Source organism: Arachis stenosperma, chromosome 10, assembly GCF_014773155.1.
Source record: "Arachis stenosperma cultivar V10309 chromosome 10, arast.V10309.gnm1.PFL2, whole genome shotgun sequence".
Lineage (NCBI taxonomy): Eukaryota > Viridiplantae > Streptophyta > Magnoliopsida > Fabales > Fabaceae > Arachis > Arachis stenosperma.
Window position 1 is genome coordinate 131,440,664 of NC_080386.1, and position 25,903 is coordinate 131,466,566.

General features: G+C 40.1%; 4 protein-coding genes across 5 annotated transcripts; 2 read left to right on the forward strand and 2 right to left on the reverse strand.

The window, feature by feature from the left end:
• Nucleotides 1-219: 219 nt before the first annotated feature.
• Nucleotides 220-3,584, reverse strand: LOC130955964 (uncharacterized). Of its 2 annotated transcripts, none has more exons than XM_057882977.1 (2): nucleotides 3,469-3,584; nucleotides 220-2,007 (listed from the first exon to the last, which is right to left on the reverse strand). In XM_057882977.1, exon 2 carries the CDS (start codon nucleotides 1,963-1,965, stop codon nucleotides 925-927), a length of 1,041 nt encoding a protein of 346 aa, XP_057738960.1. In that variant the 5' UTR covers nucleotides 1,966-2,007; nucleotides 3,469-3,584; the 3' UTR covers nucleotides 220-924. The 2 variants fall into 2 exon arrangements, with proteins under 2 accessions (XP_057738960.1, XP_057738961.1); XM_057882978.1 differs by having other exon boundaries at nucleotides 220-1,967; nucleotides 3,469-3,578.
• Nucleotides 3,585-12,077: 8,493 nt separating this feature from the next.
• Nucleotides 12,078-12,959, reverse strand: LOC130957768 (uncharacterized). The gene has a single exon (XM_057884613.1). It carries the CDS (start codon nucleotides 12,957-12,959, stop codon nucleotides 12,078-12,080), a length of 882 nt encoding a protein of 293 aa, XP_057740596.1.
• Nucleotides 12,960-15,173: 2,214 nt separating this feature from the next.
• Nucleotides 15,174-21,088, forward strand: LOC130957769 (syntaxin-132-like). Its single transcript, XM_057884614.1, has 13 exons — nucleotides 15,174-15,191; nucleotides 15,640-15,747; nucleotides 15,909-15,965; nucleotides 17,050-17,098; nucleotides 17,781-17,869; nucleotides 18,179-18,252; nucleotides 18,785-18,827; nucleotides 19,113-19,173; nucleotides 19,274-19,299; nucleotides 19,392-19,469; nucleotides 20,060-20,140; nucleotides 20,676-20,741; nucleotides 20,912-21,088. The coding sequence occupies exons 1-13, from the start codon at nucleotides 15,174-15,176 to the stop codon at nucleotides 21,086-21,088; spliced, it is 927 nt and encodes a 308-aa protein (XP_057740597.1).
• A 2,387-nt stretch (nucleotides 21,089-23,475) lies between these two features.
• Nucleotides 23,476-24,583, forward strand: LOC130956104 (ethylene-responsive transcription factor ERN1-like). Its single transcript, XM_057883135.1, has one exon. It carries the CDS (start codon nucleotides 23,561-23,563, stop codon nucleotides 24,173-24,175), a length of 615 nt encoding a protein of 204 aa, XP_057739118.1. The 5' UTR covers nucleotides 23,476-23,560; the 3' UTR covers nucleotides 24,176-24,583.
• Nucleotides 24,584-25,903: the final 1,320 nt, after the last annotated feature.

A 25,903-nucleotide genomic window follows, 5' to 3' on the forward strand; every position in this document is an offset into this window, starting at 1 on the left:
ATAACATTTATTAACACCAATTATTGTAATGGTATAATTTGGCCCTACCAAATCTTATACAGTTATACCTAGGCCCAAGTGATAAATGACTAAATTAGAAAAAAAAAAGAGTTAATTGTGTCCCTTTTTTATACACTGCAAAATGTATATATAAAAATTTAGGTTTCAATATTTCTCTTCATATAACAAATAACCAAAAACAAAGAAAAGAAAAGGAAATATAACAACACACAACTTGGTGTTGTACATCGAAATTATTTGAGATTCAAATAACATCAATTACCTTTTTGAAATTGACAAAAAATACATAACATTAGTCTTTGTGATTTCAGTATACTGACATGACTTATTGAGATAGACCATTAATGATCCTAATTATATTATATGATTATATTATAGAAAACATTTCAACTGCACCAGAAGTATCAGTGCACCAGTTGTTTTAACCGTTGATCTAAATTATAAAAAATATATATAATATATATTAATTAAAATCAACGATTAAAACAACTGGTACACCAATGTTTTCCGAAACACTTGAAATGTTTCCTATATTATAATTTACCCATATCTAATAATATGTATTATGACACGTGTTATCGTGAATGGAAAAAAATTATTAAAAAAAGAGACGCAGGCAGACACTTCCACAGTTCCACCCTGTTCCCGCTGCCTCGATCTATTGACATCCCAATTCGCGTGCTTGATACAATTACGTCTGAATTATCTTTGTCCCCCTAAAATGGTTCTGAAATATCGGTTGCATAGGTTGCTGTCTCCATTTACAGCCTCTATTATATCTTATGGAATGTGGTTTGGGAGAAGTCATGTGTATGAAGCATTAAATGCTGCTAACTACGTCGCTTATCATTCAAAAGATACATACTTTACAAAGTATTGAGTGCATATAGATACACATAACTGCTATTCTACTAAAACTTTGGCCTTCTCCATGTCTGCATTACCTTCGTTTTCATTTAAGGCTTCTTTTATCTGTTTTTCAATGTCAGCCTTTTTTTGTAGGAGTGTTTCTATCTTCTCATTAATCTTCCCAAGCTTTTGTTTCAGCTTGGTGACATCGTTGGACTTGTCCTTTCCAATAGGCTTTCTCTTCTTTCCCCCTTTAACCTTCTCTTCTTTTTCCTCCTTCTCCTTCACTTGGTTCACATCATCTTTCTGTTGTTCTGCTTCCTCTTCTCCCTCAATTTTTGGTTTCATCTCTCTCTTTTTTATTGACTTCTCACCTTTCTCATCATCCTTATGCTCCTTTTCTTTTTCCTTCTTTTTCTTCTTCTGTTCTACAACAACTTCTTTAGTTTTTTCTTTGTCCTCCTCTAGCTTGATTTTCTCATTCTTGTCCTTCTTTTCGTTTTTCTTCTCCTCCTTCTTGTCCTTCTTATCTTTCTTCTCATCACCATATTCCCCTCCCTCCTCTTTCTCCTTGTTCTTCTCTTTAATTTCTACATCATCCTCCTTCTTTTCCTTTTTCTTCTTCTCATCCTTCTTTTTCATCTTCTCTTTACCATCCTCTCCTTTGTCTCCTTTTTCCTTGTCCTTTGTTTCATTTTCTACATCCTTCTCCTTCTTTTCCTTTTTCTTCTTCTCCTTACCATCCTTGTCCTCGATGTCTTCATTTTTTTCCTTGAGATCTATTTTTCCCGCCTTGCTCTTCTTTTCCTTCTTATCATCACCTTCCTCGCCATCATTTTCTTTCCCTTTCACCTTCTCATCGCCACTTTTACCACCTTTTTCTTTCATTTCCTTCTTCTTCTTCTTTTGCAGTTCCTCCTCATCCTTTTTCTCTTTCGATTTGTTCTTCAGCTCCAGTTCTACCTTAGTCTTGTCCTTTTTCTCTTTGGATTTGTTCTCAAGCTCCAATTCTACCTCGGTCTTGTCCTCCTTCACATCACCCGGGTTTTTATCGTCAATCTTGATTTTCAGGGACACTTTAGATTTGTCTTCCATATCTATAAACACTGATGATGTAAAAAATCTTTTTGACTGAATCTGACAAGCCAAAAATCAAAGTAAGAAGTATGAAATTCACCTTCCCCTAAGAAATTCACTGATATTTTGCTATCTAAAACATTCAACCAACTCTATACTAATGAGATAACAGAAAAGCCTCATAGCAAACATGTATTATCATGCCAAAAAACACACAAATATGAATGAAAAAAATTGGTTTTATCTATCATTAAAGTTTTGTTATATTACTCAGCTTCATTGTCATTGTGTATGCTTCTTAAATTGCTACTTTGTCTTTCACCACCAATATAGTGCATCATTTCAACAATATAGATCCGATTCAAATACATGCAATTCAATTAAAACTAAAAATGCAGCTCAGCATACAAGGAAGAGGGAACTAAGAAGCATCAAATGGAAAAGAAACTATAGTATAGCCAGATGATTTAGGGTGATTAATGATTAACAAACTTTGAGAGCAGAGTTTGGAAACTCAAATAGAATGTCAAATACAGAGTTTTTCAAAAGTTATTTACATAAAACAACCAAAATAGAGCATCTGTTCCAAAAGATGCCAACCACTATGGGAAGGGTCATACTTGAGACAATAAAAGAAATAAGGGATCAGTGCACCTTTTACACTTAGTGTTTTTGAATTATTTCAATTTTACCCCAACTGTTTCTAAATTACAATGAAATTGAAACTGTCTAGAAACATCAAAGGTAAAATTGCAACAATAATTAAAAGTAAGAAGGATTGGAAATGCTATCTCAGTCATCATATATTCATATGGCTACATTAGATTTTGTCTTTGAGATGGAAATACAGGGATACAGAAACAAACACGGATATTTTCACTATCTATGTATAGATAAGAATCCAAACCCAGCCTTTATAGCCTATTCCACTCGTACCAAAAGATTTTTTAGTTTAACGCTAATGAAGTGGATTTGGAAATCAATTCTTTTAATCTAATTCAAACCGAAGCCTCAGAATTTCACACAACTTGTGGACAGCCAGCAGAAACTTCTTTGGGTCCAGTTTGACATAGAGGATGAAATTGTGGTGAAAAGCTGATGAATTAGAATTAATAGAAACTCATCTTTTAACATTTTATTGCTGTTTCCAACCCCATACCAAACCAATTCATGAAATAAACTATTCAGTAAAGAAATATAAAACAAAATAAAATAAAATTCAGCTGCAACGATCATTTACATGAAGAACCCTAGTCCATCCAAAATCAATGCAAAACACGAACCAAATCAAACATAACATACTGCATATATATTATCGATATAAAACATAGTTTCAATAATTCAATTTCTGATGTCACGAAAAAATAACATTAGCAGACTATCACAATTCCAAATTTAAAAAAAAAAAAAGAAAAAGCGATCAGTGAGTTGAATACAAATCCAGGCAGCGATGAAGACAAATCAAAGATACAGAAAAGCAGATTTGTGAAAATCAAGAGATTACGGATAGAAATACGGTACCTGAAGAGAGGAGAAAGTAGGTTATGAGCAGAGTATAGAAGTGAAAGTTGGACTTTGCCTTGAAACAAACGGTGGCTTCGTAGTTTCTGGAGTTTTGTGGTGAGTCGCTATTACGGACCTCACTTACTTGACACGAAATTAGAATTATATATATATATTTTTTTTAACGTTTTCATCACGTCCGAATTTAATTTTTAAAAGAAACATTTTATCCTTTATCCTAAAAATTAATCGCAAAATCAATTATAAAATAGGGGCCTGCTACACATACAAGTAAGAAGGCCGTACAAGTTTTACAAGTTATCAGCCCAAATTTCATTAACACGCGCATTAACTCATTTTGAATGGAGCGTAACTACACGCGCCCCACTCAAACGGTTCCTCTTCGTCGTCTTCTTCTTCTTCTCTTCTTCTTCGTCTTCTTCTTCTTCCTCTTCCTCTTCCTCTTCCTCTTCCTCTTCCTCTTCTTCGTTTTTTTTTTCGATTTTCATGGTTTCTGAAATTCTTCTTCTTCTTGCTGCACGTTCTTCTTTCTCTTACTCTTCTTCTTCTCCTTTTCTTTCGTTTCTGCACGTTCTTCTTCCTCGTTTTCCTCTTCTTCTTCTTCATTTACGTCTATTCTCTCTGTTTCTCTTTTTTTCGATTTTTCATGGTAAAATCGTTTTTGAAGAAGAAGAAGCAGCATAAGATGAGGAGGAGAAAGAGAAAGAGTTCTGAATTATGCATAAGATGTACTTCAATGAATTTTGGGTGTATTTTCTTAAATCCTTTGGGTGTATTTTCTGTAATCCTTTGGGTGTATTCCTATAATCGTTTGGGTGAATTCTTGTAACCGTTTGGGTGTATTTCTGTAATCATTTGGGTGTATTTGAGTGATATCTGACTGATATCTATGGGTGTATCTTACTGATATCTATGGGTGTATTTTTCATTTCAGAAAAAATGGCAAGCATTACAGAAATACACCCAAACAATTACATAAAATACACCCAAGAGATTACAGAAATACACCCAAACGATTACATAAAATACACCCAAGAGATTACAGAAATACACCCAAACGGTTACAGGAATTCACCCAAACGATTATAGAAATACACCCAAAAGATTACAGAAAATACACCCAAAGGATTTAAGAAATACACCCAAAATCATGCATAATTCAGAACTCTTTCTCTTTCTCCTCCTCATCTTCTGCTACTTCTTCTTCTTCAAAAACGATTTCAGAGCTTGATGTCAAAAAACAATAGAAATCGAGAGAAAGAAGAAGGAGAAAGAGAAGGCAAGAAACAAAAGAAAAGAAGAAGAAGAAAAGGAAGAGGAAGAAGAACGTGCAGCAAGAAGAAGAAGGTGCAATGAAAACGTGCCGTAACAGTATGTGGAGGAACTAACGTCAACGACGAAGAACAAACCAGTGAGAAAGGAGGAGAAAAGAACGATCGAAAAAGAAGGAGAAGAAGAAGGGATGTAGCGCGTGTAAGGAACATAGCACTTGCAGCGAATTTTGGGGATTAGAGTTTAATTGACTTGTAATACTTACAAGCCCTAATCGCTTGTACGCAGAGTTTTCCCCTATAAGCCCAAATATATATTACTTTGATGTATATTTGTTTCAAGTTTAAATTTAAAGATAGAAATATAAAATAAAAATGTGTAAACCAACAATTAGGTATTTTAAGATTATGATAGATACACAATGTTACGTGTTTTTATTCATTTATTACGTAATGTTTGGTGTCGGTTGCCGGACTAGTCGGATGGTTATGGGATGGGGTGAGGACGCCTCGCTCACGGTTGTGCTAAGCCCAGATTTGCCACGTAGCCGAGCTCTCGTTGTGAAGGAAAAAGGGGGGGTGCCACCTGCAAAGACACTCCGACACTCTAGTCAGCTAGTGTGCAGGCGGGAGAAAATGATGGGAGGAAAGGTGACGTACCTCGGGGGAAGAGCCAACCTTCCCTTTATATACACGTCAGTAGTGGGCCCCTCATGGGGACAGGCCCATATTCTCAAGGACGTTGTCCTGCAGCCGCGTGTGAGCCGTACAGGACGCGTGTCCGGGTCGGTTGGAGGGCGCGTAACCGGGCCGGGTGGAGCTTGGGCCGGGTTGACCCGTGGGAATCCTGGGCCAGGCCGTAACAGTGCCCCCACGCGCCAATGGTAGTAGTGGGAGCTACCAATGGCGTGTCGTCTCGCATCTCACTTGTGCTCGTCTGGTCGGCCGCTCGCGGGAAGGATATGCCCCCAACGCGCGTGTCCTTTGGTTGCACAAGCAACCGTTTCATCGCATCGTTCCTGGTGCCGAGCATTGAATGCTCATAATGGGGTGGAAAACCCTGTCTGCAAAGACTATTCTGCCCCCAGATTTTTCGCGCTTCCTGGGAGGCAGTTTTTAAACAGCCAGTTTTGGTACTCCTTCTTTCCTTCATATCTCCCTTTTCTGCCTTCTTCTTGCTCCCAAAACTCAAAACCTTTCTTTGTGGTGCCCTCGCGTGTCTCTCCCTTCGCATCTTTTCTTAACTGCTGCTTCATCCTCCTTCCGCTAATTCAGGTAATTTTTGAACTCTTTTCCTTTTATGCTTTGTTCTTGCATGCTTGTTGCCTGGTTTTTGTTGTTGTTGCGTAGCCTTTCAATTGTGGTTAGACGTGTTAGGGGGGAAAGTACCATTCCAGGGTAGGTTTTTCTTTGTTCTTTTCGCGTTTTAATTCTGCTTGGCCTTAGTTGGGGAGTAGTGGGGGGTAGTGTCTGTATTCGGCCTGAGCAACCGATCTCCTAGACTGACTGGATGGTCCCCCCATGTAGGTATGGCTCGCACGGTCTCCCGGGCTTCCCCTTCTCCCGCGGCGTACGATCCCTATGCTTGGGTCGTTTCCGACGTGAAGGATTCGCCTAATCAAATGGGCGAGGAGGAGCTCACCGAGTTCCGACAAGCCGAGTACTTGTGCGGAGGAACCGATGAGGAAGCCAATTATGACGTTTTTGTCCCGGCTCCTCACGAGCGATTGTATGAGATCAACTTCCATCATCCCCGAGTTGCCGACTGGATTTGGTTCTACAAATCCATGTTTACCCAAGTTGGAGTTCGTATTCCGTTTTCAGCCTTCCAAATGGCGCTTTTAGGTCGGATTTCCGTGGCGCCGTCGTAGTTGCATCCGAACAGTTGGGCCTCGATCCGCTGTTTCGAGATGGTTTGTGAATATCTTGAGCTGCCGGTGTCCATAGATGTTTTTCTTTTCTTCTTCAATCTTACAAACCCTTCAAAGGTGGGGAAACACAAAAAGGGGTTCATGTCTTTCCGGTCTGCCCAAGGTCGGAGGATTTTTGGTTTGTTTGAGGACTCCTACCACGGGTTTAAGGACAAATATTTCAAGGTCCGTCCTGTCAAAGGTCGTCATCCCTTTTGGTTGTCGTTGGAGGGGGTACGGCTTATCCCTACCTATTGGAGTTTCGGGGCGGGATCCAATGCCTTCGTCAAGGTAACCTATAAGGGCATGTCGGCGGTGGATAGGAAGATCGCCGACGTGTTGATGGCGGTCTTTGGGAGGAATCATGTGAATCCTCACCTCCTTATGGGTGATCGGGAGGCCGGTCGTAATTATATTTGTGAGAAGCCTCTGCTCATTTCGCCTCTTATCTTCTTGCTTTTATTAATAATTTGTTGCGACTAACCGACTTCACCTCTTCTCTCTCTCTCTCTCTTTTTTACAGTGGGAATGTCTGCCGAGGTAACGGGTCTTCCTGACTTGTTCCAAACCTTCCTGTGTGGTAGTGATGATGAGGAAGGTAATGAGAAGTCCGCTGCTGGGAAGCCTGCTGCTCCTCCGGAGGACAAGGCTGCTTCCGAGCAAGGGGCTGCGGCCGACGAGACCGGCACCTCGGCTCAAGGCGCCGCGATCGAAGGTGGCCAGGCGGTTCATGCTTCCCCTTTCTGTGAGGTTATCGGCACTGGGGGTTCGACATCTAACCCTGATGCCGATGACGAGGTGGAAGAGGTCCCTAGTTTCAAGAGGAAAAGGAAGGCGTCGTCCAGTCCTGAGGGGGTCCTTACTGTTATGGAGAGGAATTTTGACGCCGAAAATTTTATAGACTCCCAGCTGATTTCCGGTACTGAAGAGTATTTTCATGAGTCATCCCTTGCCGGGCAGGCGAGGTGGATGTACCGTACCCTCCTACGCGGCGCAGTGATAGCTCGGAAAGCCGAGTTCGAACTGTCTGGGATGGAGTCCCTCCGCAGGAGGTTGGAGTCTGCTGGGAAGGCTAATAACGGGCTAAAAAGTGAAGTTGAGACTCTTCGGGAGCAGTTGACCCAATCTGAGGAGAAGCTTGACGCCGCCGAGAAGAAAGATACTACTGCCGAACAGAAGGCCACTACTGCTGAGAAAAAATTGGAAGAGTCGAACACCATGGTTTCACATCTTGTCGAGCGCGAAATGGCTTTGGAGAGTCAGGTCGGCGCGGCGCAGAAACGGGTGGCCGAAATCGAGAAAGAGAAGCAGGTCATGGAGGCCGAACTGGCAACATGGAAAGCGAAGTATAAAGACGTCGTCAAGCAAGGGAAGGATGCGATTTTGGCGACCGAGGAGGCCCTCAAAGCTCAAGTTAAAATTGTTGCCCCCGAGTTCGACACGTCGGCGATCAGTGTTTTCAAGGTCATTAAGGACGGCAAGATTGTCGACGTCCCCAAGAAATGAACCCTGTGTTTAAAACTTTGTAGTTTGGCCGTTTTATTTTGGCTTTTGTGAACAATTTGACTATTTCGTCATTTGCCCGTTTTAACGTAGTTAACTCTTTCTTATTCGTCTGGCCGTGCTATCGTTTCTATTAACCGTTATTGGTTTATAGTTGCTGTTTATATTAACGAGCCGTGGCCTTTTGCGTAGTCATTTGTTATGACGGTATTTGACGGGCTCCCGGGGTGATCAGTCCCGGGGCCGCGCATCGTTGTCGGGTTGTGGTAGAGCGTGTTATCTGGAAAAGGGAAATTACAAAAGAGAAAATTTGCGCAAGTATATCTTATTCGGCAATTGCATAAGGGACCAATAGGTCATAATGGAAAGTTTAAATTTGCATCTTAACCACTTAGCTTGATTAGTCGGCGTGTCGCCCCGCGTTTCAGGAGTAGAACCTTCTCAGATTGTTTGCGTTCCATGTTCTCGGGACTTCCTTACCATTTAGCCTTTCTAACTTGAAAGCGCCTTTACCCATTGCTTCTTTGATTCTATAGGGGCCTTCCCAGTTTGCCGCCAACTTGCCTGCTCCAGGGGTCGGTGGGCCGATGTCGTTTCGCCTTAGGACGAGATCGTTTGGCTTGAATTCCCTTTTGAGCACTTTGGTGTTGTAGCGTAGGGTTATTCTTTGCTTTAGTGCCGTTTCTGTCAAATGAGCCATTTCTCTGGCTTCGTCTATCAGGTCCTTTTCCACGGCCTCCTCCACTCCTTTCAAAAGTAGTCGGGGGCTCGGTTCCCCGATTTCTACGGGTATTATCGCGTCTAACCCATACGTTAGCCGGAAAGGAGTCTCCTTAGTGGAGGATTGTTCGGTTGTTCGGTAAGACCAGAGTACCGAGGCTAGTTCGTCGGCCCAAGCACCCTTTTTATTATCCAATCGCTTCTTTAGCCCTGAGAGGATAATCTTGTTCGCGGACTCCACCTGTCCGTTCGTCTGGGGGTGTTCCACCGAGGAGAATCTTTGTCTTATACCTAGGCCGGTGAGAAATTCCGTGAACCTCTTGTCGGTAAACTGCGTGTCGTTGTCCGAGATGACTACTTCCGGGATCCTGAATCGCGTTATCACTTGCCTCCACATGAATTTTCTACAGTTGGATGAGGATATGCTGGCTAGTGGTTCAGCTTCTGTCCATTTGGTGTAGTAATCAATGGCGACTATGAGGTACTTGACCTGCCCAGGACCGACGGGGAAGGGTCCCAATAGGTCGACCCCCCATTGAGAGAACGGTCGTGAGGTCGTTAACAGGCTTAACTCGGAGGCCGGTGCCTTGTGAAAGTTGGCGTTCTCTTGGCATTTCACGCATTTTTTGACGAACTCTTTGGAGTCCGCCATCATTGACGGCCAACAATATCCGGCTCGAATTAATTTTCTTGCTAGGGCCTTGCCTCCTATGTGGTGTCCGCAGCAGCCTTCATGGACTTCCCTGAGGACATAGTCCGTTTGGTCGGGGTGTAAGCACTTCAATAGGGGATGGTTGAGCCCTTTCTTGAATAGCTGTCCTTGGATGATGGCGTATTTGGCTGCTTCCCTTCTCAGTTTCGCCGCGTCCTTTTCGTCTTCAGGGAGTTTGCCATCTTCTAGGAAGCTAGTGATGGGGTCTAGCCATGAAGGGCCCAGTCTTGTCACGTGCAAGGTGACTGCTGGCTCTCTCGTCATACCTTGGATGAGAGACCGATTGCCTTCTCCCGGTTTAGTGCTGGCCAGCTTTGATAGGAGGTCTGCCCGTGTGTTCCTTTCTCTAGGCACGTGGTGGACCATGACCTCCTCAAATTTTTGGCTTAAGCTCTTGACTTTTTCCAAGTACTTTTGTAATAATGAGTCTTTGGCTTGGTAGCTCCCGTTTATCTGAGAGGTGACGACCTGAGAATCGCTGCATATTTCCAGCCTTATAGCCCCGACTTCCGCTGCTAGGGTCAAGCCCCCTATAAGGGCTTCGTATTCTGCCTGATTGTTCGAAATGGGGAACTCGAACCTGATCGACTGCTCGTATACGACTCCAACCGGGCTTTCCAGGATGATCCCGGCACCTCCAAACGTCTGGTTGGAAGCTCCGTCCACGTGGAGCTTCCACCGTGTGCTCGCTTCTTCGGCTGGTTCCCCAGTTACTTCTACTAGAAAATCTGCCATCGCCTGCGCCTTGATGGTTTGCCGGGGTTCATACCGTATGTCGTAGTGGGAGAGTTCGATGGACCAAGTCATCATTCTCCCCGCTAAGTCGGGTTTTTGAAGTACTTGCCGGATCCCTTGGTCCGTTCTTACGACTACCTGGTGACTTTGGAAGTATTGCTTTAACCTTCGTGAGGAGGTCAAGAGCGCTAGAGCTAGCTTTTCTAGTTTGCTGTATCTTAATTCTGCTCCTTGCAGGGCTCTGCTTATGAAATAGACCGGCTGTTGAGCCCTCCCTTCTTCCCGCACCAGGACTGCGGCCAGGGTTTCCCCCGTTATAGCGAGGTACAGGTACAGCGGCTCCCTGTCTTTTGGCTTCCCGAGCACAGGTGGTGCCGCCAGGATTTCCTTGAAGTGTTGAAAGGCTTCCTCGCATGCGGGTGTCCATTCGAACGCCATCCCTTTCTTCATGAGGTTAAAGAATGGCAGGGCCTTTGTTGCCGATGCTCCGAGAAACCGGGATAGTGAGGTCAGCCGCCCTGTCAACCTTTGGACATCCTTAACACATCCTGGGCTCTTCATCTGGAGTATCACCTGGCATTTCTACGGGTTGGCTTCTACCCCTCTCTGAGTTATCATGAATCCTAGGAACTTGCTAGCTTCCATGGCGAAGGCACATTTGAGGGGGTTCAGCCTCATGCCGTGTTGCCGGAGAGATGCGAATACGTTTTCCAGATCTTTTAGGAGGTCGTCAGGTCGCGTTGTTTTCGCGAGGATGTCGTCAACGTAGACTTCCACTGTTTTGCCTATAAGATCATGGAATATCTTGTTCATCAGCCTTTGGTATGTTGCTCCTGCGTTTTTCAGGCCGAACGGCATCACCTTGTAGCAGAAGGTTCCCCCCGGCGTTATGAATGCCGTCTTGTCTTCATCCGGACGGTGCATTGGTATCTGGTTATAACCGGAGTAGGCGTCCATGAAGCTCAGGTAACGATAGCCCGCCGCAGCGTCGACGAGCGCGTCTATGTTAGGGAGGGGGAAGCAATCCTTTGGGCATGCTTTGTTAAGGTCAGAGTAATCTACACACATTCTCCACTTGCCGTTGTGCTTTTTCACTAGAACAACATTCGAGAGCCATGTCGAGTAGTCTACTTCTCGTATGAAACCTGCTTCTAGGAGGCTGGCCATCTGCCTGGCCACTTCCTCCGCTCTTTCTGTCGACATCTTTCTTCTGCGTTGTGTTACCAGGCGTGCTTTCGACCTGACGGCCAGATGGTGCGACATGATTTTTGGGTCTATGCCCGGCATGTCGGCAGGTGTCCAGGCAAACAAATCCATATTGGCCCTTGTCATTTCGATCAAGGGCCCCTTTAACTCGTGTGGGAGGTTCTTGTTGATGAACGTGAATTTTTCCTCCGTGGCGCCGATCACGAATTTTTCCAGGTCCCCTTCTGGTTCCGGTCTAGGTTTGTCGTCCACTCTGGCGTCCAGGTCAGCCAGAAACACACCGGACGCCTCTTTTGATTTCTTTCTTAGGGAGAGGCTGGCGTTGTCGCAGGCGACCGCCGTCTCGAGGTCCCCTCTTATGGACCCTATAGAGCCGTCATCAGTAACGAACTTCATGACTAGCAGCTTCGTGTTGATTATTGCTTCAACATCGTTTATCGTCTTCCTTCCCAAGATGATGTTATAGGCGGTGGAATCCCCGGAGGATCACGAACTCGGCCATCGTCGACCTTCGATCTTGGGCTTGTCCTACCGAGATCGGTAGGGATATTACTCCGTCAGGTTTAATGAAGTGGTCGCCCACAATCCGATGACCCCGTGTTGGTGGGTCGTCAGATCGGCGTCTCTTAGCCCCAGCGCGTCAAATACGTTGCGGAACATGATGTTTGAATCAGCCCTTGTGTCGACAAGGATGCGCTTGACGAGGCCGGTTCCCACTCTGGCCGTAATGACCATGGGAGGGTTTTCCGGGGCGTCGTCGAACCATTTGTCTTCTGGGCCGAAAGAAATGGACGGAGGCCTCTTAGAGTTTCGCAGCACCGAGGAGGAGACCGCCAAGACCTTAGCATCTTTCTTGTGCGCCGATCGGGATTTTGGCGCGGTGTTTTTGGCCGTTACCACATTTATCACAGTGAGGCCGTGGTCTCTATCTTCTGGCTCCTGTCGCCGCTTTGCCGATCGGGTTTTGGCTTCTTCGTCATGGTCGCGATAGCGTCTCCTCGGCTCTCTGATAAGATGGGAGAATGCTGCTAGCTTGCCTTCCCTTATCGCTTGTTCCAGTGCATCTTTCAAGTCAAAGCAATCCTGCGTTTGGTGGCCGTAACCCTTGTGGTAGTCGCAATAGAGGTTCTTGTTCCCTCCCGTACGGTCCTTGAGTGGTCGGGGCTTCGGCAGGATCCCCTTCTCGGCTATTTGTTGATAAACTTCCATGATGGGAAGAGTGAGTGGTGTGTAGTTGGCGAATTTCCAGACCCGGGGGAACGACCTGGGAGCCTTGTTTGGCGCCTCCTCCCTGGTTTGTTCTTTCAGTCTTTCTCCGTTACCGGGTTGCCGAGATTGGCTGTAGCCGGACTGCCGTTTATTGGCAGCCACGACTCGGCTGACTTCCTTATCGTTTATATATTCTTTAGCTACCGTCTGGATCTCGTGCATCGTCCAAACCGGTTTCGTGGTGAGGTGTTTGCGAAAGTTTTCGTTGAGGAGGCCGTTCGTCAGACAAAGGCTGGCCACCGAATCGGTTAGGCCGTCGATTTCCAAGCACTCGTCGTTGAACCGATCCAGGTATTTTCTGGTCGACTCTCCCTGTCTCTGGGTTACCCCCAGAATGTTTATCAGGTGCTTTGCCTTTGCTATTCGTGTTGTAAATTGGGCGAGGAACGCACGACTGATGTCCGAGAACCCGTGGATGGATCCCTGCGGTAAGCCGTTGAACCATCTGATCGCGGGTCCCGCAAGGGTTACCGGGAAAGCTCGGCACCTCACCTCGTCCCCTACTCCCTCTAGATTCATCCTTGCTTCAAAGGCCGTGAGGTGTTCTAGGGGGTCTTGAGTTCCATCGTACCTCATGTCCGTTGGTTTGTCGAAGTGCTTCGGCAACCGGACTTCGAGGATGGAATGGTGGAATGGGGTGGTGCCCATTATTACGGGTTGTCGTGTCCTGTTGGACCTCCCGTCTTCGCGACCTCGTGCTGTGCGGCGCGTCTCCCTGCCTCGGGGAGTAAATTATCGTGTCATTCCGTCTCCTCGGAATTGGGAATTCTTCCCGGGTGCTCTCCGCTTCCGTTCGGGATGCGGAGGCGTGTCGCAGACGGCTTCGGTAAGAGTCTCTCTCTTGACTTTCGGAGGATGGGGTGTAGCTGGGATCGGTAGTTCGTTCGCCACGCTCCTGGTCGGCCAATTGCCGCTCCAAGTTCTGGACTCTGTGACGTAGCTCTTGCATTATTATGGCGCTGTCGCCGCCCGTTCCTCCGAAGGGTCGCGTCCTCATGTGTTGTTCGGCGTGTTGTCGGGGGGACCTTCGTCGTCCTCTTAGTGAGGCGACAGAGGCCGCCCCTTCCGCTCCGGCTCCTCGGCCTTGGTCTCCGGGACCCGACACAACATCCATTGAGGCGTTTGTTCCCACAGACGGCGCCAATGTTCGGTGTCGGTTGCCGGACTAGTCGGGTGGTTATGGGATGGGGTGAGGACGCCTCGCTCACGGTTGTGCTAAGCCCAGATTTGCCACGTAGCCGAGCTCCCGTTGTGAAGGAAAAAGGGGGGGGTGCCACCTGCAAAGACACTCCAACGCTCTAGTCAGCTAGTGTGCAGGCGGGAGAAAATGATGGGAGGAAATGTGACGTACCTCGGGGGAAGAGCCAACCTTCCCTTTATATACACGTCAGTAGTGGGCCCCTCATGGGGACAGGCCCATATTCTCAAGGACGTTGTCCTGCAGCCGCGTGTGAGCCGTACAGGATGCGTGTCCGGGTCGGTTGGAGGGCGCGTAACCGGACCGGATGGAGCTTGGGTCGGGTTGACCCGTGGGAATCCTGGGCCAGGCCGTAACAACGTATAATTAATTATGACGTATCTATTTATGAAAGATTTTTGGTAGATAATAACTTTTAGAACAAAACTTCTTTTGAGAATATTATAATAAATAAAAAAATGTTAATACAAGTTATATAAAAATTCAAAAATTAATAATATTTTATTATCTAAAATTATATTTTTTCATGTTCATCTAAGCAACAAAATATCTATCATTATAAATAATAAAATTTATATACATATATTTACGATCGCAGAAAATTTAATTTGTAATTTTTTTCTTCAACAATTAAATAATCTAAAATCAAATTTTTTAAGAATCTAATGGTCATTTTACTTGTAAGAATGCCATCTTTTAATGCTAAAAAAACCAAACATAGTCAAAATCATAAAAATATAATTTTTATTCAAAATGAATGAATAGAAAATAAATAAATAAAATAGAAACAAAATCGGTAGTACGTAAAAGTAATAGTGATGCATGGATGTGGTGTTGGCGTAGGGCTTTCTATTTTGATAAATTTATTTATTTATTATTTTGCTCGATTGAAAGTTGATGATCTGTGGCAGAAGCATGTTGTGTGTGTGTCCGCATTGGTTGGTGATTCCGTTTCCAAAGCTTGCATTGTTACTCCGTATGATGACAACGAAGAAACGAAGGAAATAAAAGTAACAGAAACCTAACCATTTTCCTTATCTCCGTGCCTCTGGCTCTGGGTTTGCACTTGGCGTATGGCCTGGTTTTTTCTTAACCAGGTCGTCCTTCCCAGCTCCCAATCTTCCTCTCCTTGCGTTCCATTCCGCCATTGACATTCTTCAACTCTAATTTCTTCCACAATGAACGATCTTCTAACGGTATTTAATCCTCTTTCACGTAATAATCTTGATTCATATTTCTTGTCTAATTTGTGTTCATCCAGATCCAGTTTTGTATTAGGCATTGTAGATTTTGGATGTATTTGTTGTCTAATTGATATTTATAAAATACTGCATCTATTGTGACGTTTTTGTGAAGGTGAAATTAGGAATTTCAATTGTTTTTTCCTTTCTTTTGTTTTGGTACTATAGGGAGTAGACTATAAAATATTTCCTATTGTAACGTTTTAGCTTGGAGTGTTCTATTTTACACACTTTGTATTCTACATGCATCATAGATCAGCTTATTCTTCAATCATATGCAGAGCAAGAGCTAATAGAATAGCAGTAATGTCTGTGAATATTTTACTTAGGAATTAGAACGCGCAGGTGGCATATGCAACATTAAGGTGAAACTATATTTATTAACTTGACCTTTTTTCTTTAGGAATCATTTGAGATCCCACGTGGCCAAGGTCGTGGTGGTGTAGACATTGAGTTAGGAGCATATGGAATGAACTCAGGAGAACTGGGCTTGAATCTTTTCTTCAAAAAGGTGTTTGTTCTTAATCCTTATATTCATGTTGAACACCATTAATCAACTTTTCTTTCTTTTTTCCCCCCTCAATTTTGTAAAATTAGAGAATGACTTTAAAATCCATGTTCAATCATCTTGTCATCTCATGGAATGTATGGATTTTCTCCCTTGTCTTGTAGATTCAAGAGCTCGATAAACAATATGCTAAGCTGGATATGCTTTTGAGAAGGCTCCAGGTAAGCTGTCTCACCCTTAAACACACCTGTAACAAAAAATTTACATTGATAATGAATCAGTTTTGTTGTTTTTATGATGAACACTAAGATATTAGATATACTTGTACTAGTGTCTTAACATAAATATGATAAATACAGAAGCGGTCAATCCAGGTAAAATATCAATATTAAGGGTTATACAACCATATGAATACTTTTCTTCTTGAATTTCTCCTTCTTGACGTACACTAGCTCAGTTAGAACTTGGAAGGGTCACCAAAAGAACCATTAGAGAGATGGCGTATATCCTAAGGACTGAAGCAGTTTCCTCTTGTAGAATTCGAAGTCTTTGGCTTGAGAGGGAAAAAAACTAGAATTTTTAAAGGGATTTCTTCCTCTTTTTTAACTTCTTAGCTTTAGTATACAGTTCTGTAAATGGTCTTATTAGAGGTGTTTTGTTGATAGATATATTACAGAGATTGGCCTGCCTTGTTAGGTGGGTTGATCTCATAGGGATGACACATTTCTGTTTCTTCTTGTAAGGACACCATATTCTTTACGTACTTCGTTAATTTTTTTTTTTTCTGATTCTCTTCATGAAAGTTGTTCCTGATAAGAAAATTGATGAAAAAACCACCCAAATTCATATATCTCATCTTATAAGTAACTTTAGTTCTCTAAAATTAGCAAGTAAGGATTTTGTCAGAGAGTGAAAAGTGTTTGTTTGCAATTGATAGACAGCTTGCATGTCAAGAGTGAGGGAGAAACATAGGAGAAAGAAATGTTGCGATTCGAAAATCATTTATGAAGGACAAAGAATGAGAAGATTCTAGCTTGAATGCAGTTGAAATAAGCCTTGAATTGTTGCTCTATTTAGTCAGATTTTTAACAAGTTAATTGACGAAATAGAAAGTGGAATAAATAATTTGCTTTTGCTCCAACTTGAGAATTTTCAAATTGGTAAGAGTAGAGCACTCTGTATGTATGACTTGTTTAGGAAAATTTTCTATTAAGTGTTGTGCACTTGTGCTTGCTTGTTTCTGTACTTTATCTAGTAAAAACTGCTTGCAATTTTTTCATCATTTTGCTCAAAACTTGCTTTCAGGAAGCCCATGACGAGTCAAGATCTGTGACCAAGGCTCCTGCCATGAAGGGTTAGTATAATTCCGGTCTGTTTTCTTAGTTTCTTCCTATACACTTCTTTTGCATGTTTTATTTCATGTGCTTCTTTTGAGCTAAAGATTGAATTTAGTTTCATTATCATAAATGTAAATTCCATAGTGAATAAATAAATGAACAATAAGCATGCTAATGCTTATTAATCCACTTTTCTTTTTATTTATATTATAGTTTGAGACTAATAAATTATAAAAAGTTATCATTTAAAATTATGAAACTCTTTTATTATCAAAACTAATTATATATCTTGTAGTGGAATGTCTAAAATGGCGTGTTTGATTGATAAGTCTTTGGAACACAGTTAAAAAAGGATGTAAAGTGAGGGTGGTCTTTTCACCTTTTTATTAGATTTGTTGGGATGTGTATATGAAGTTCATTGAAACTGCAAAGGGACAACTATGTTGAATGGGACAGTGAAAATCGCAAAGTTGGAACTGTATAAGAAAGTGTTGAAAAAAAAAGAAACTGCTAAAGGCAGTGGGATCAAAGTTGGATAAGTTGAGAAAATGATGTGCTACGGAAGCAATGATTGCAGATGTTTGATACCACGTTAACTTCAGCCAGAGGATACATTTGAATATTGGTGTTTGGAAGTTTAAGATTGACTTCACAAGTACTAGACTAATTAATTCTGTTCGATCCACACATCCTTTGCAGCTATTAAAGAGAGAATGGAGAAAGATGTTGATGAAGTTAAAAAAACTGGATATTACATAAAGACAAAAATTGAAGAACTGGACAAAGAGGTGAGATCTCTAATACATGTTTGTCAAGTTGCATTTGGATTTTGTCTCCAAGACTAAAATACAGAGACAGATATGGATATTTCCTGATCCTATTTTTCAAGAAGTAAAGAAAATGCAAGAATTTTCTTTCTGGGACAATTTTTTTGTCTGTCACAGCAACCTGATGAGTTTCTGTGTCCACTGTCTTTGTATTTCTATCTCAGTGACAGTATCCAAATGTAGCCACTAAAGTTTGAATAAAGACGTGATTCTTGTTATACAGTCCCTTTTCTCCTCCCTTAACACCACTTAGTCCATTTTCTGTTGCAGAATTTGGCAAATAGGCAGAAACCTGGATGTGGAAAAGGATCAGGTGTTGACCGATCACGAACAGCAACAACTATGTTAGTGCTTTTCCAACTCTCTAGTTATTATTATTATTGTGTGATATAAATGCCTTACTGGTTTGAATTTCAAATTAGTGATATAAATGCCTTACTGGTTTGAATTTCAAATTATAGTATAGTGTAATTATTTCTCTTTTCTTTCTCAAGTTTTCAAATATTGAAGTCACAAGTTCTGCCACTGCATTAGAATTTTTTTAGATTCTGAAAGGTGAAAAATGTCTCAGTATACAAATCTACAAAGAACATTGCATATCATATTCTTCAATCTCCAAGGATGTTGACATTGTTGCTATTATATTCCAGAAGTCCAATTTGTAACACAGTATATTTGAGGGCCCATAAGAAATGAGGAAAAATTGAAAAGCCTTGCTTCTCTTAGCCTGATTTTCTCTTTGCAGACAGTGAAATCTACCTATAATATTGGATCACAAACAAGGATTACACAGAAGTATTATATTGTAATTGTTATTTGCTTAATGTTTGACCAATGTTATATGCACCTGATTTTTTGTATTAAATTTTTTTGCAGTAACTTGAAAAAGAAACTGAAGGACAAGATGGCTGAATTTCAGGTTGGTTTGTCTAAACTTGTCTCTTTTGTTTTAGAATTGTGTTTAGTTCTTTCATATAGTGTGTTTAACTCGTGCAGATGTATACTATATGTAAAATACATATAAGAAAATATTATGTCGTAATTCTTTGTGAGATTTTGTTTAATTGTTATATAAGTTATCAGGGAATTATAGAAGTTAAACCACAAGTTTTATGATTTTTGAACACATGGAATTTATTTTCTCAATTTTATTTTTCTATATAATGAAAGCTGGGTTATATCTAATTTTTTCAAATCTTTGCAGACCCTTAGAGAAGCCATTCATCAAGAATACCGTGAAGTTGTTGAGAGACGTGTGTTTACAGGTTAGTTTTTTATATATATAAATCCATGCAATTTGATTCCATTGATTTTCTTTGCCGTGGAGTTAAATTTTTGGTATTCCCTGTTTTTCATGGTTGTTAGTAACGGGCACAAGAGCTGATGAGGAGGTATTTTCATTTTTCCCTGAAACTTTTTTTTTTTTAATAGGAAACTGTATGCCTTTGAGAAGTTTTTCTTCTAATCATTTAACAATGTACAGACAATTGACAGATTAATTGAGACTGGAGACAGTGAGCAAATCTTCCAGAAGGCAATTCAGGAACAAGGAAGAGGGCAGGTTTGTCTCATTCTGATACTTTCTCCATCTCTTCCTCTTCATTTTCCTATTTAATTTTCTAGCTTTTTTAAGTCTTAATTTAAGTCTTTTAACTCTATAAGATATATGTCATTTTAGTTTTGGTTTTGGTCCAGTAAAATTTAAAAGTTATCTATTGTTGTCTTGGCCGTTTGTTTGCTCCGTTAAATGCTAACGATTCTTAACTATCAACTTCACATAAAGACCACTGCACCTGAGTTTTCACCAAAAATTTAAGTTGTATGTCATCATTTATCGAAGTCCTATGATGGCAAGGACAAAAATATTTTACTTCTAAATTTTACTGAATTATAACCACGGGGACAGAAACCAAAAAGAGCATATTTTAGAGTCCAAAAATTTATTTAAGCCAACTTTCTATCATGAATATCTTATACTCTCCCATAACTTTCATCATATGCACTTTTTCAAATCCTGTTTCTGGAATGAGTAAGGAGCATTGTTGATGTTCCTTGCCTCTTGGTCATTGGTAAATAGGCTGAGGACAATGAATCTTAAGAATTTACCTTCTTTTAGTTTGTGCCTCTCAAACTTCTATGTTCTCTATGTAGATAATGGACACACTAGCAGAAATTCATGAGCGGCATGAAGCAGCTAGAGACGTTGAGAAGAAGCTTGTTGAATTACAACAGGTAATTTGTTTCAAATAATCTGCATCAACTACAATGTGATAGTATCCTACTAGGTCAGATTAGCTACATGTATCAAATGATGATATCCTGTACACAGTGGCGAGGAATTAATAGTAGTTACTTTTTTTTTCCTCCCAAGATAGACTAGTGGTTACTTTTTTCACCATGATGTTGTGGTAGTAAACTAGTAATTACCTTTTGGTTTCTATATCTATTCTGTTTAAATATAGGTACAGATTTTTAACACTTCATCACCCTACAGTCTTTCACTAGGGCATATCAGTGACCATTACAAAGTACAGACTAGTATGGAGTTAAAAAATGTGTGCAATGAAGATATTTAATGTGTATAAACTAGTATGGAGCTTTTATAGAATAGTGTAAATAAAACTGATCCATAGAAAAGAAAGATTAGATATACATTGCACTGCTACATCTGTAGGACTAGGAAGTTAAAGATGCAGTTAGAAACCTTGCGAAAATTATTGTAATTTATTTTCTTTTGTCTGAGAAATGTATTTACATGTCTTGGCAGATTTTTATGGATATGGCAGTATTAGTCGATGCACAAGGTGACATGCTTAACAACATAGAAACACAGGTATTTGGATCATTCCATAATACAAAGCTGTTGGATTGTGTTTGGGTTCTGTCTCCGAAGAGAAATATGGAGACAGAAATAGAGACACAATTTTCTTTCCTAGAGACAGAAAATTTCTATATTTTCTATATTTTCCAATGAATATTTGTTTGTATTTTCTGTTGAATCAGGTTTTAAATGCAGTAGATCACGTGCAACAGGGCAATACAGCCCTCCATAAGGCAAAGAAAATTCAAAGGAAATCTAGAAAATGGATGTGCATTGCACTCATAATATTTCTTGTCATTCTTATAATCCTCCTTACCAGTGTCATCAAACCATGGCTTGCCAAAAAGCAGGGTGTTTAATTACTGATTCTTGATCCATATGCCTGTGTTTGGTCTGTGTCCTCGCTGCTTTTTCATATTCTTTCATTCTTTTCCTTTTTCTTTTCGTTTAAAAAATGCACACATTATAGAGTAAATAGTCAAACTAGTTCTTCAAATTTCACTCATTAGTCAAATTAGTCTCCCAAATTTATCAAACATAAGCTATGTTTGTCTTTGCTTAGAGTTATTCGGAGGATAAACATAATTAACATTAATTAATTTGGAGGATCAATATGATTTAGTGGAAATTTGGAGATTAATTTAACCAACGAGTGAAATTTGAAGCATCAATTTAACCATACACAGTATATATGTGTCTCTGTTTCTATTGTGTCTGTTCCCATCTCCATTGTCTTTGTGTTTGTGACTCTAATGTCTTTGTGCTCTGTTCCTTTTGTCCTAGGAAATGAACCAATTCGTATCCCATCATTCTCCTTTGTCACTCCCTTGTTCAGCTTTTGCTTGTTTTTATACCTTTCTCAGTGTTGAATTCACTTCAATGAATCCTGCATCAATATATAGAAAATTCAGTTGAGTTGTGTTCTAATTTCTGACTTTGGTGGACAAATTGGGCTAAAAAGCTCAAAAAGTGTATACGAGTTTCTACTTGAAGAAAACACATTGCTTAATAATTATTGGTGTACATTTAATTTTCTACTAAACTATCTCCGACAAAAGCTAGTGAGTGTGATCATAATTAAAGTGAAAGTTGATTCGTTGAAACAGGTTTGCTCATATTTTATATTTTAATGATATAGTTATAATGGTTAAAAGGTTTAAAAAATCATTGTAAATACAAAATACATAACTATAATAATTTCCAAAAAATAAATTTTTAACTTGTACATAATTTATTTACAAGTTGTAATATTAATTGCAGTACAAATTCGATTACAAGTTACTATTGTAGATAATAATGGTGAAAAAATCAGGTTATTAAGGTTAAGAGTGCGTTTACTTTCTATTAAAAGAATAAGTGTATAAGAATATTTTATATAATTGAAAACAAAAGTTGAAAATCAATTGTTCTTATAAAACTTTTACAAATATCCAAGATACAGATAGATCATAGATGCATGTTAAGGATCATTGTGCAGCCTCCAAGTGGAAGTCATTCAGGCATTTGTCATAATCCTTTCAAGTTTCAACTGCGGAGAAGAAGGACAGACACTTGCTTCTTGCTTTGGTTTTGTCTTACTACTAGGTTTGTTTGGATATTGTCCAAAAGAACATTGCCAAACTCGACGTTGAACAAAAGCCCAGAGGGCAGAGGCATATTTTGTGATTTTTTACTATTATTATTACTTGAAACTATTATTCATTTCTTATTTAATACGTGCAGTGTGATTTTTTTGAACAACAATGTAGGAAAAATAATTATATATGTATCTTAAGAGTGGAAAACTTAAACACCAATAGAATAAGATTGTGAACTATGTATCAATCAATAATACGTGTGTGGATTTTTTTTTTTTTTTTGTGTGTATTACGAACTTAAAAAAAATGAAAAAGAACAACCCCCAAATTTTGTACCCAAGAATAAGGTTCATACAGATGTAAACAACTAAACATCAGTTTAAGGTAATGATAGTATAAGGTTCTTTTACCAAATTGCTAGAACGAAATGTAAGTAGTGCAATTACGCCTTCTAGAAAAAAATTGTAATTACAATTAAAATTACATTAATTTAATTATGTTGTGTCCTAGGTCCAGAATTAAGTTTTATCCTACAAATCTCGAGAATTAATATATTAAAAATTAACTATGTTACCAATTTGTTATTTATTTATTGGGGAAGACTAAAAATTTCTAGTAAAGCACATCATTTGAACCGCAATCTATCGAGAAATTAAAAGAAAAAAAAAAACATAAACGCCGTTTGAACTTTGAATGCAATGCCAACAAACGAGACAGGTACATACGGCGGCCATTCTTATCAAAATCGGGGAGACATTGAAGATAAAAGTAAGTTAACATGTCCATATCATGCTGAAGTTTTTAATACTTCAAATTAAAGAAAAAAATACTATCAAATGACAAATTTCAATTAAAAAAAAAGTTAGTTCATGTGCAATACATTAAGAGCCCACTTGTACTTCTTAAAAACCTTATCAACTTTCGTCATCATTATATATATAATTTTTCAATTAAGTTGGGTTAGTTTCGTGATTAGCTCACAAGTACGTTTAAACAAGTGTTGGGATTCGAATCCTGCCTTATATATGTAGTAACTCATTGGCCAATTATAAACTTTTAAATAAAGTTTTGATCCGCAACGAACCGAGTTGAAAAATACGGTAAAAAACAAAAAATATATATATAATTTTTCAGGTCACAAGCAACTACTTGAGGAATTAATATAAAACTTTAGGTGTATTCTGCATCCTTCAAATTCAAGACTTTCTGCATCAACCCATATTACTTCAGATTGTTCTGTTATTCTTTTAGCGAATGGAAATTGAATTCCAGCAAGCAAAGCAGTACTCAGTGAAAGATTCCAGCAAGCAAAAAGCAAGAAAAAGAAACAAGAAGAGTAGTAAGTTTGTTGGAGTGAGACAGAGAGCATCAGGGAGATGGGTAGCTGAGATCAAAGACACAACGCACAACATCAGAATGTGGCTTGGCACTTATCAGACTGCAGAGGAAGCGGCCAGAGCCTACGACGAAGCCGCGCGTCTTCTTCGCGGCTCCGCTGCTCGGACCAACTTCATCACTCATCATTTCTCGTCGTCCTTGGATCCTCCTGTCGCTTCCCGGATTCGGAATCTTTTGAACAGCAAAAAGGGAATCAGCAGCAGTGATGAGATCATTGAGAACTCATCATCATCATCATCGCTTTCGAATTCGAGTGAGACAATTGTTACAGAGAGCACACCAACAATAGTATCTGATGATAATGCTTATAGACCAGATTTGAGTAGTTTTGAAAGACAAGTATCAGGTTCAGGTTCAGGTTCACCTTTTGCAATTCATGGGGTTCATGGATTCATGGATGCTTTTCAAGTTAAGGACTCTAACGAATCTCTCTGGGATCTTCCACCTTTGATGAGCTCGTTTTTCCCTTAATCATTTTTCCCAGTTTCTTTCTAGAGGTGTGTATAAGTTTAATCTTGCTAGGATTTTATTGCCATAGTTATTAGATTCGGTGCGATTTCGAATTCTATGAAACTCTTCAAAATCAAAATCTTTTTAGTTGAAGTCGTCGTTGTGATGAAGAAAGTTTAAGCATTGATGTTGTCCTTGTTCTCATCCCTAATTTATAAATTGCAAAAGAGAAAGAACAAGAAAACAATGATAACTGTGAACAATAAATTAAAAGAAAATCAACAATGCTAGGGAACCAACTCTATATAAGCCAAGAATCAGCCAACTAGTAAATCAGAGGCACCGGTGACTTTAACCGGATGTTGCTACTGATAGGTATACGGATGTTTCTTTTTCTTGTAAATTGGATGGTTTTGGATATGATTTCTATGTTTCATGTGTTACGCATTAATAAAACATAATTAATTATATGGAATCAACTAATTAATGATCAAAAGATCTGTTCCGTGATTCTCTCCTATCACTAGCGTATCTTCCCTCATGTTTTGAACGAGATCAACAATAATTTAAAAAACAAATTAAATTATAAATTAATAAAACTAATTATAATTAATTATGTTGTTCCATTCTTGGCTGATTATTAGTTGGTTCCATATACTTTTCCAAAGAAAATATAAAATTAAAATTAAAAATTAGATTATTAATTAAAAATTATAATTAATATTTACTACGTACGGTTATTCCTAATTTCACCATAACTTTTAATACACACAAAACTCGTCGTTATCATTTTTCGGTCCTTACCTCGGGCTACTACACCTCTAGAATGATTATTTTTATTCTTTAGAAGATGATTATTTTCACTAAGGGATAAACGACGTCAATGACAGTGTGGGACAAGCCAAACAGCGGAGGCGAGAAGGAGTCTGACGGCGCCGTTCGTTTTCGGTCTGGAGGAGAGAGACGCCAATGGAGTCCTTGTTGACGAACCATCGGCAGTGAGGAGGATCTGGCGGCGACGGGCCTATGATAATGCCGTGAGGAGGAGACGCGACGCCGTTGGGAGTTCTGGCCAAACCAGCGACGAATGAGGAAGCTTGGCCGCGAGGTTGGTGTCGAACGGGGTAGAGAGCGATGCCGGTTGAAAATAGTTAGCGAAGCAACGACCGCGTCCACGAGCCCAGCGACGAGGAGGATTTCAGTATGGAAAGAAAGTGATGCCGCACTTGGGCTGGTGACAATGGCGGCCGATGATGAGAAGAGAGCAACGGTGTGGGGGCTGCTTGGGGTAGGGACCATGTTGGTAGTGTTTTTGGAGAGGGAGCATATGGTTAAAATTTTTAATTGGGGGGATATTTTTTTTTTTTGTTACTTGAGTTGGGGTATTTTATTTTTAGAGAAAGTATAGGGAGTCAATGGAATATTTGTAAAATATGTATAATGAAGATTTATGGAATATTAGAGATATAATCATTAGTGTTACCTTTAGATCCGAAAAGTAATGTGAACAACGGACTGATTTCTTGGCCCACTGAAAATTTGCCCCATTACAAGTAAAAAGTAAACAACCCTACCCAAATTACTCAAATAAAAAAATCACTCAATTATTCAAAAAATTTAACTGTGTCAAACCCTAATTTACCACACTAATTTATCCAAACAGCTTCTTCTCCCTAAACTTTCTGTCACCCCACCTTCATCAATCATTCCGCTTTACCGACGTCAATCGCACCATCACCGACATCAATC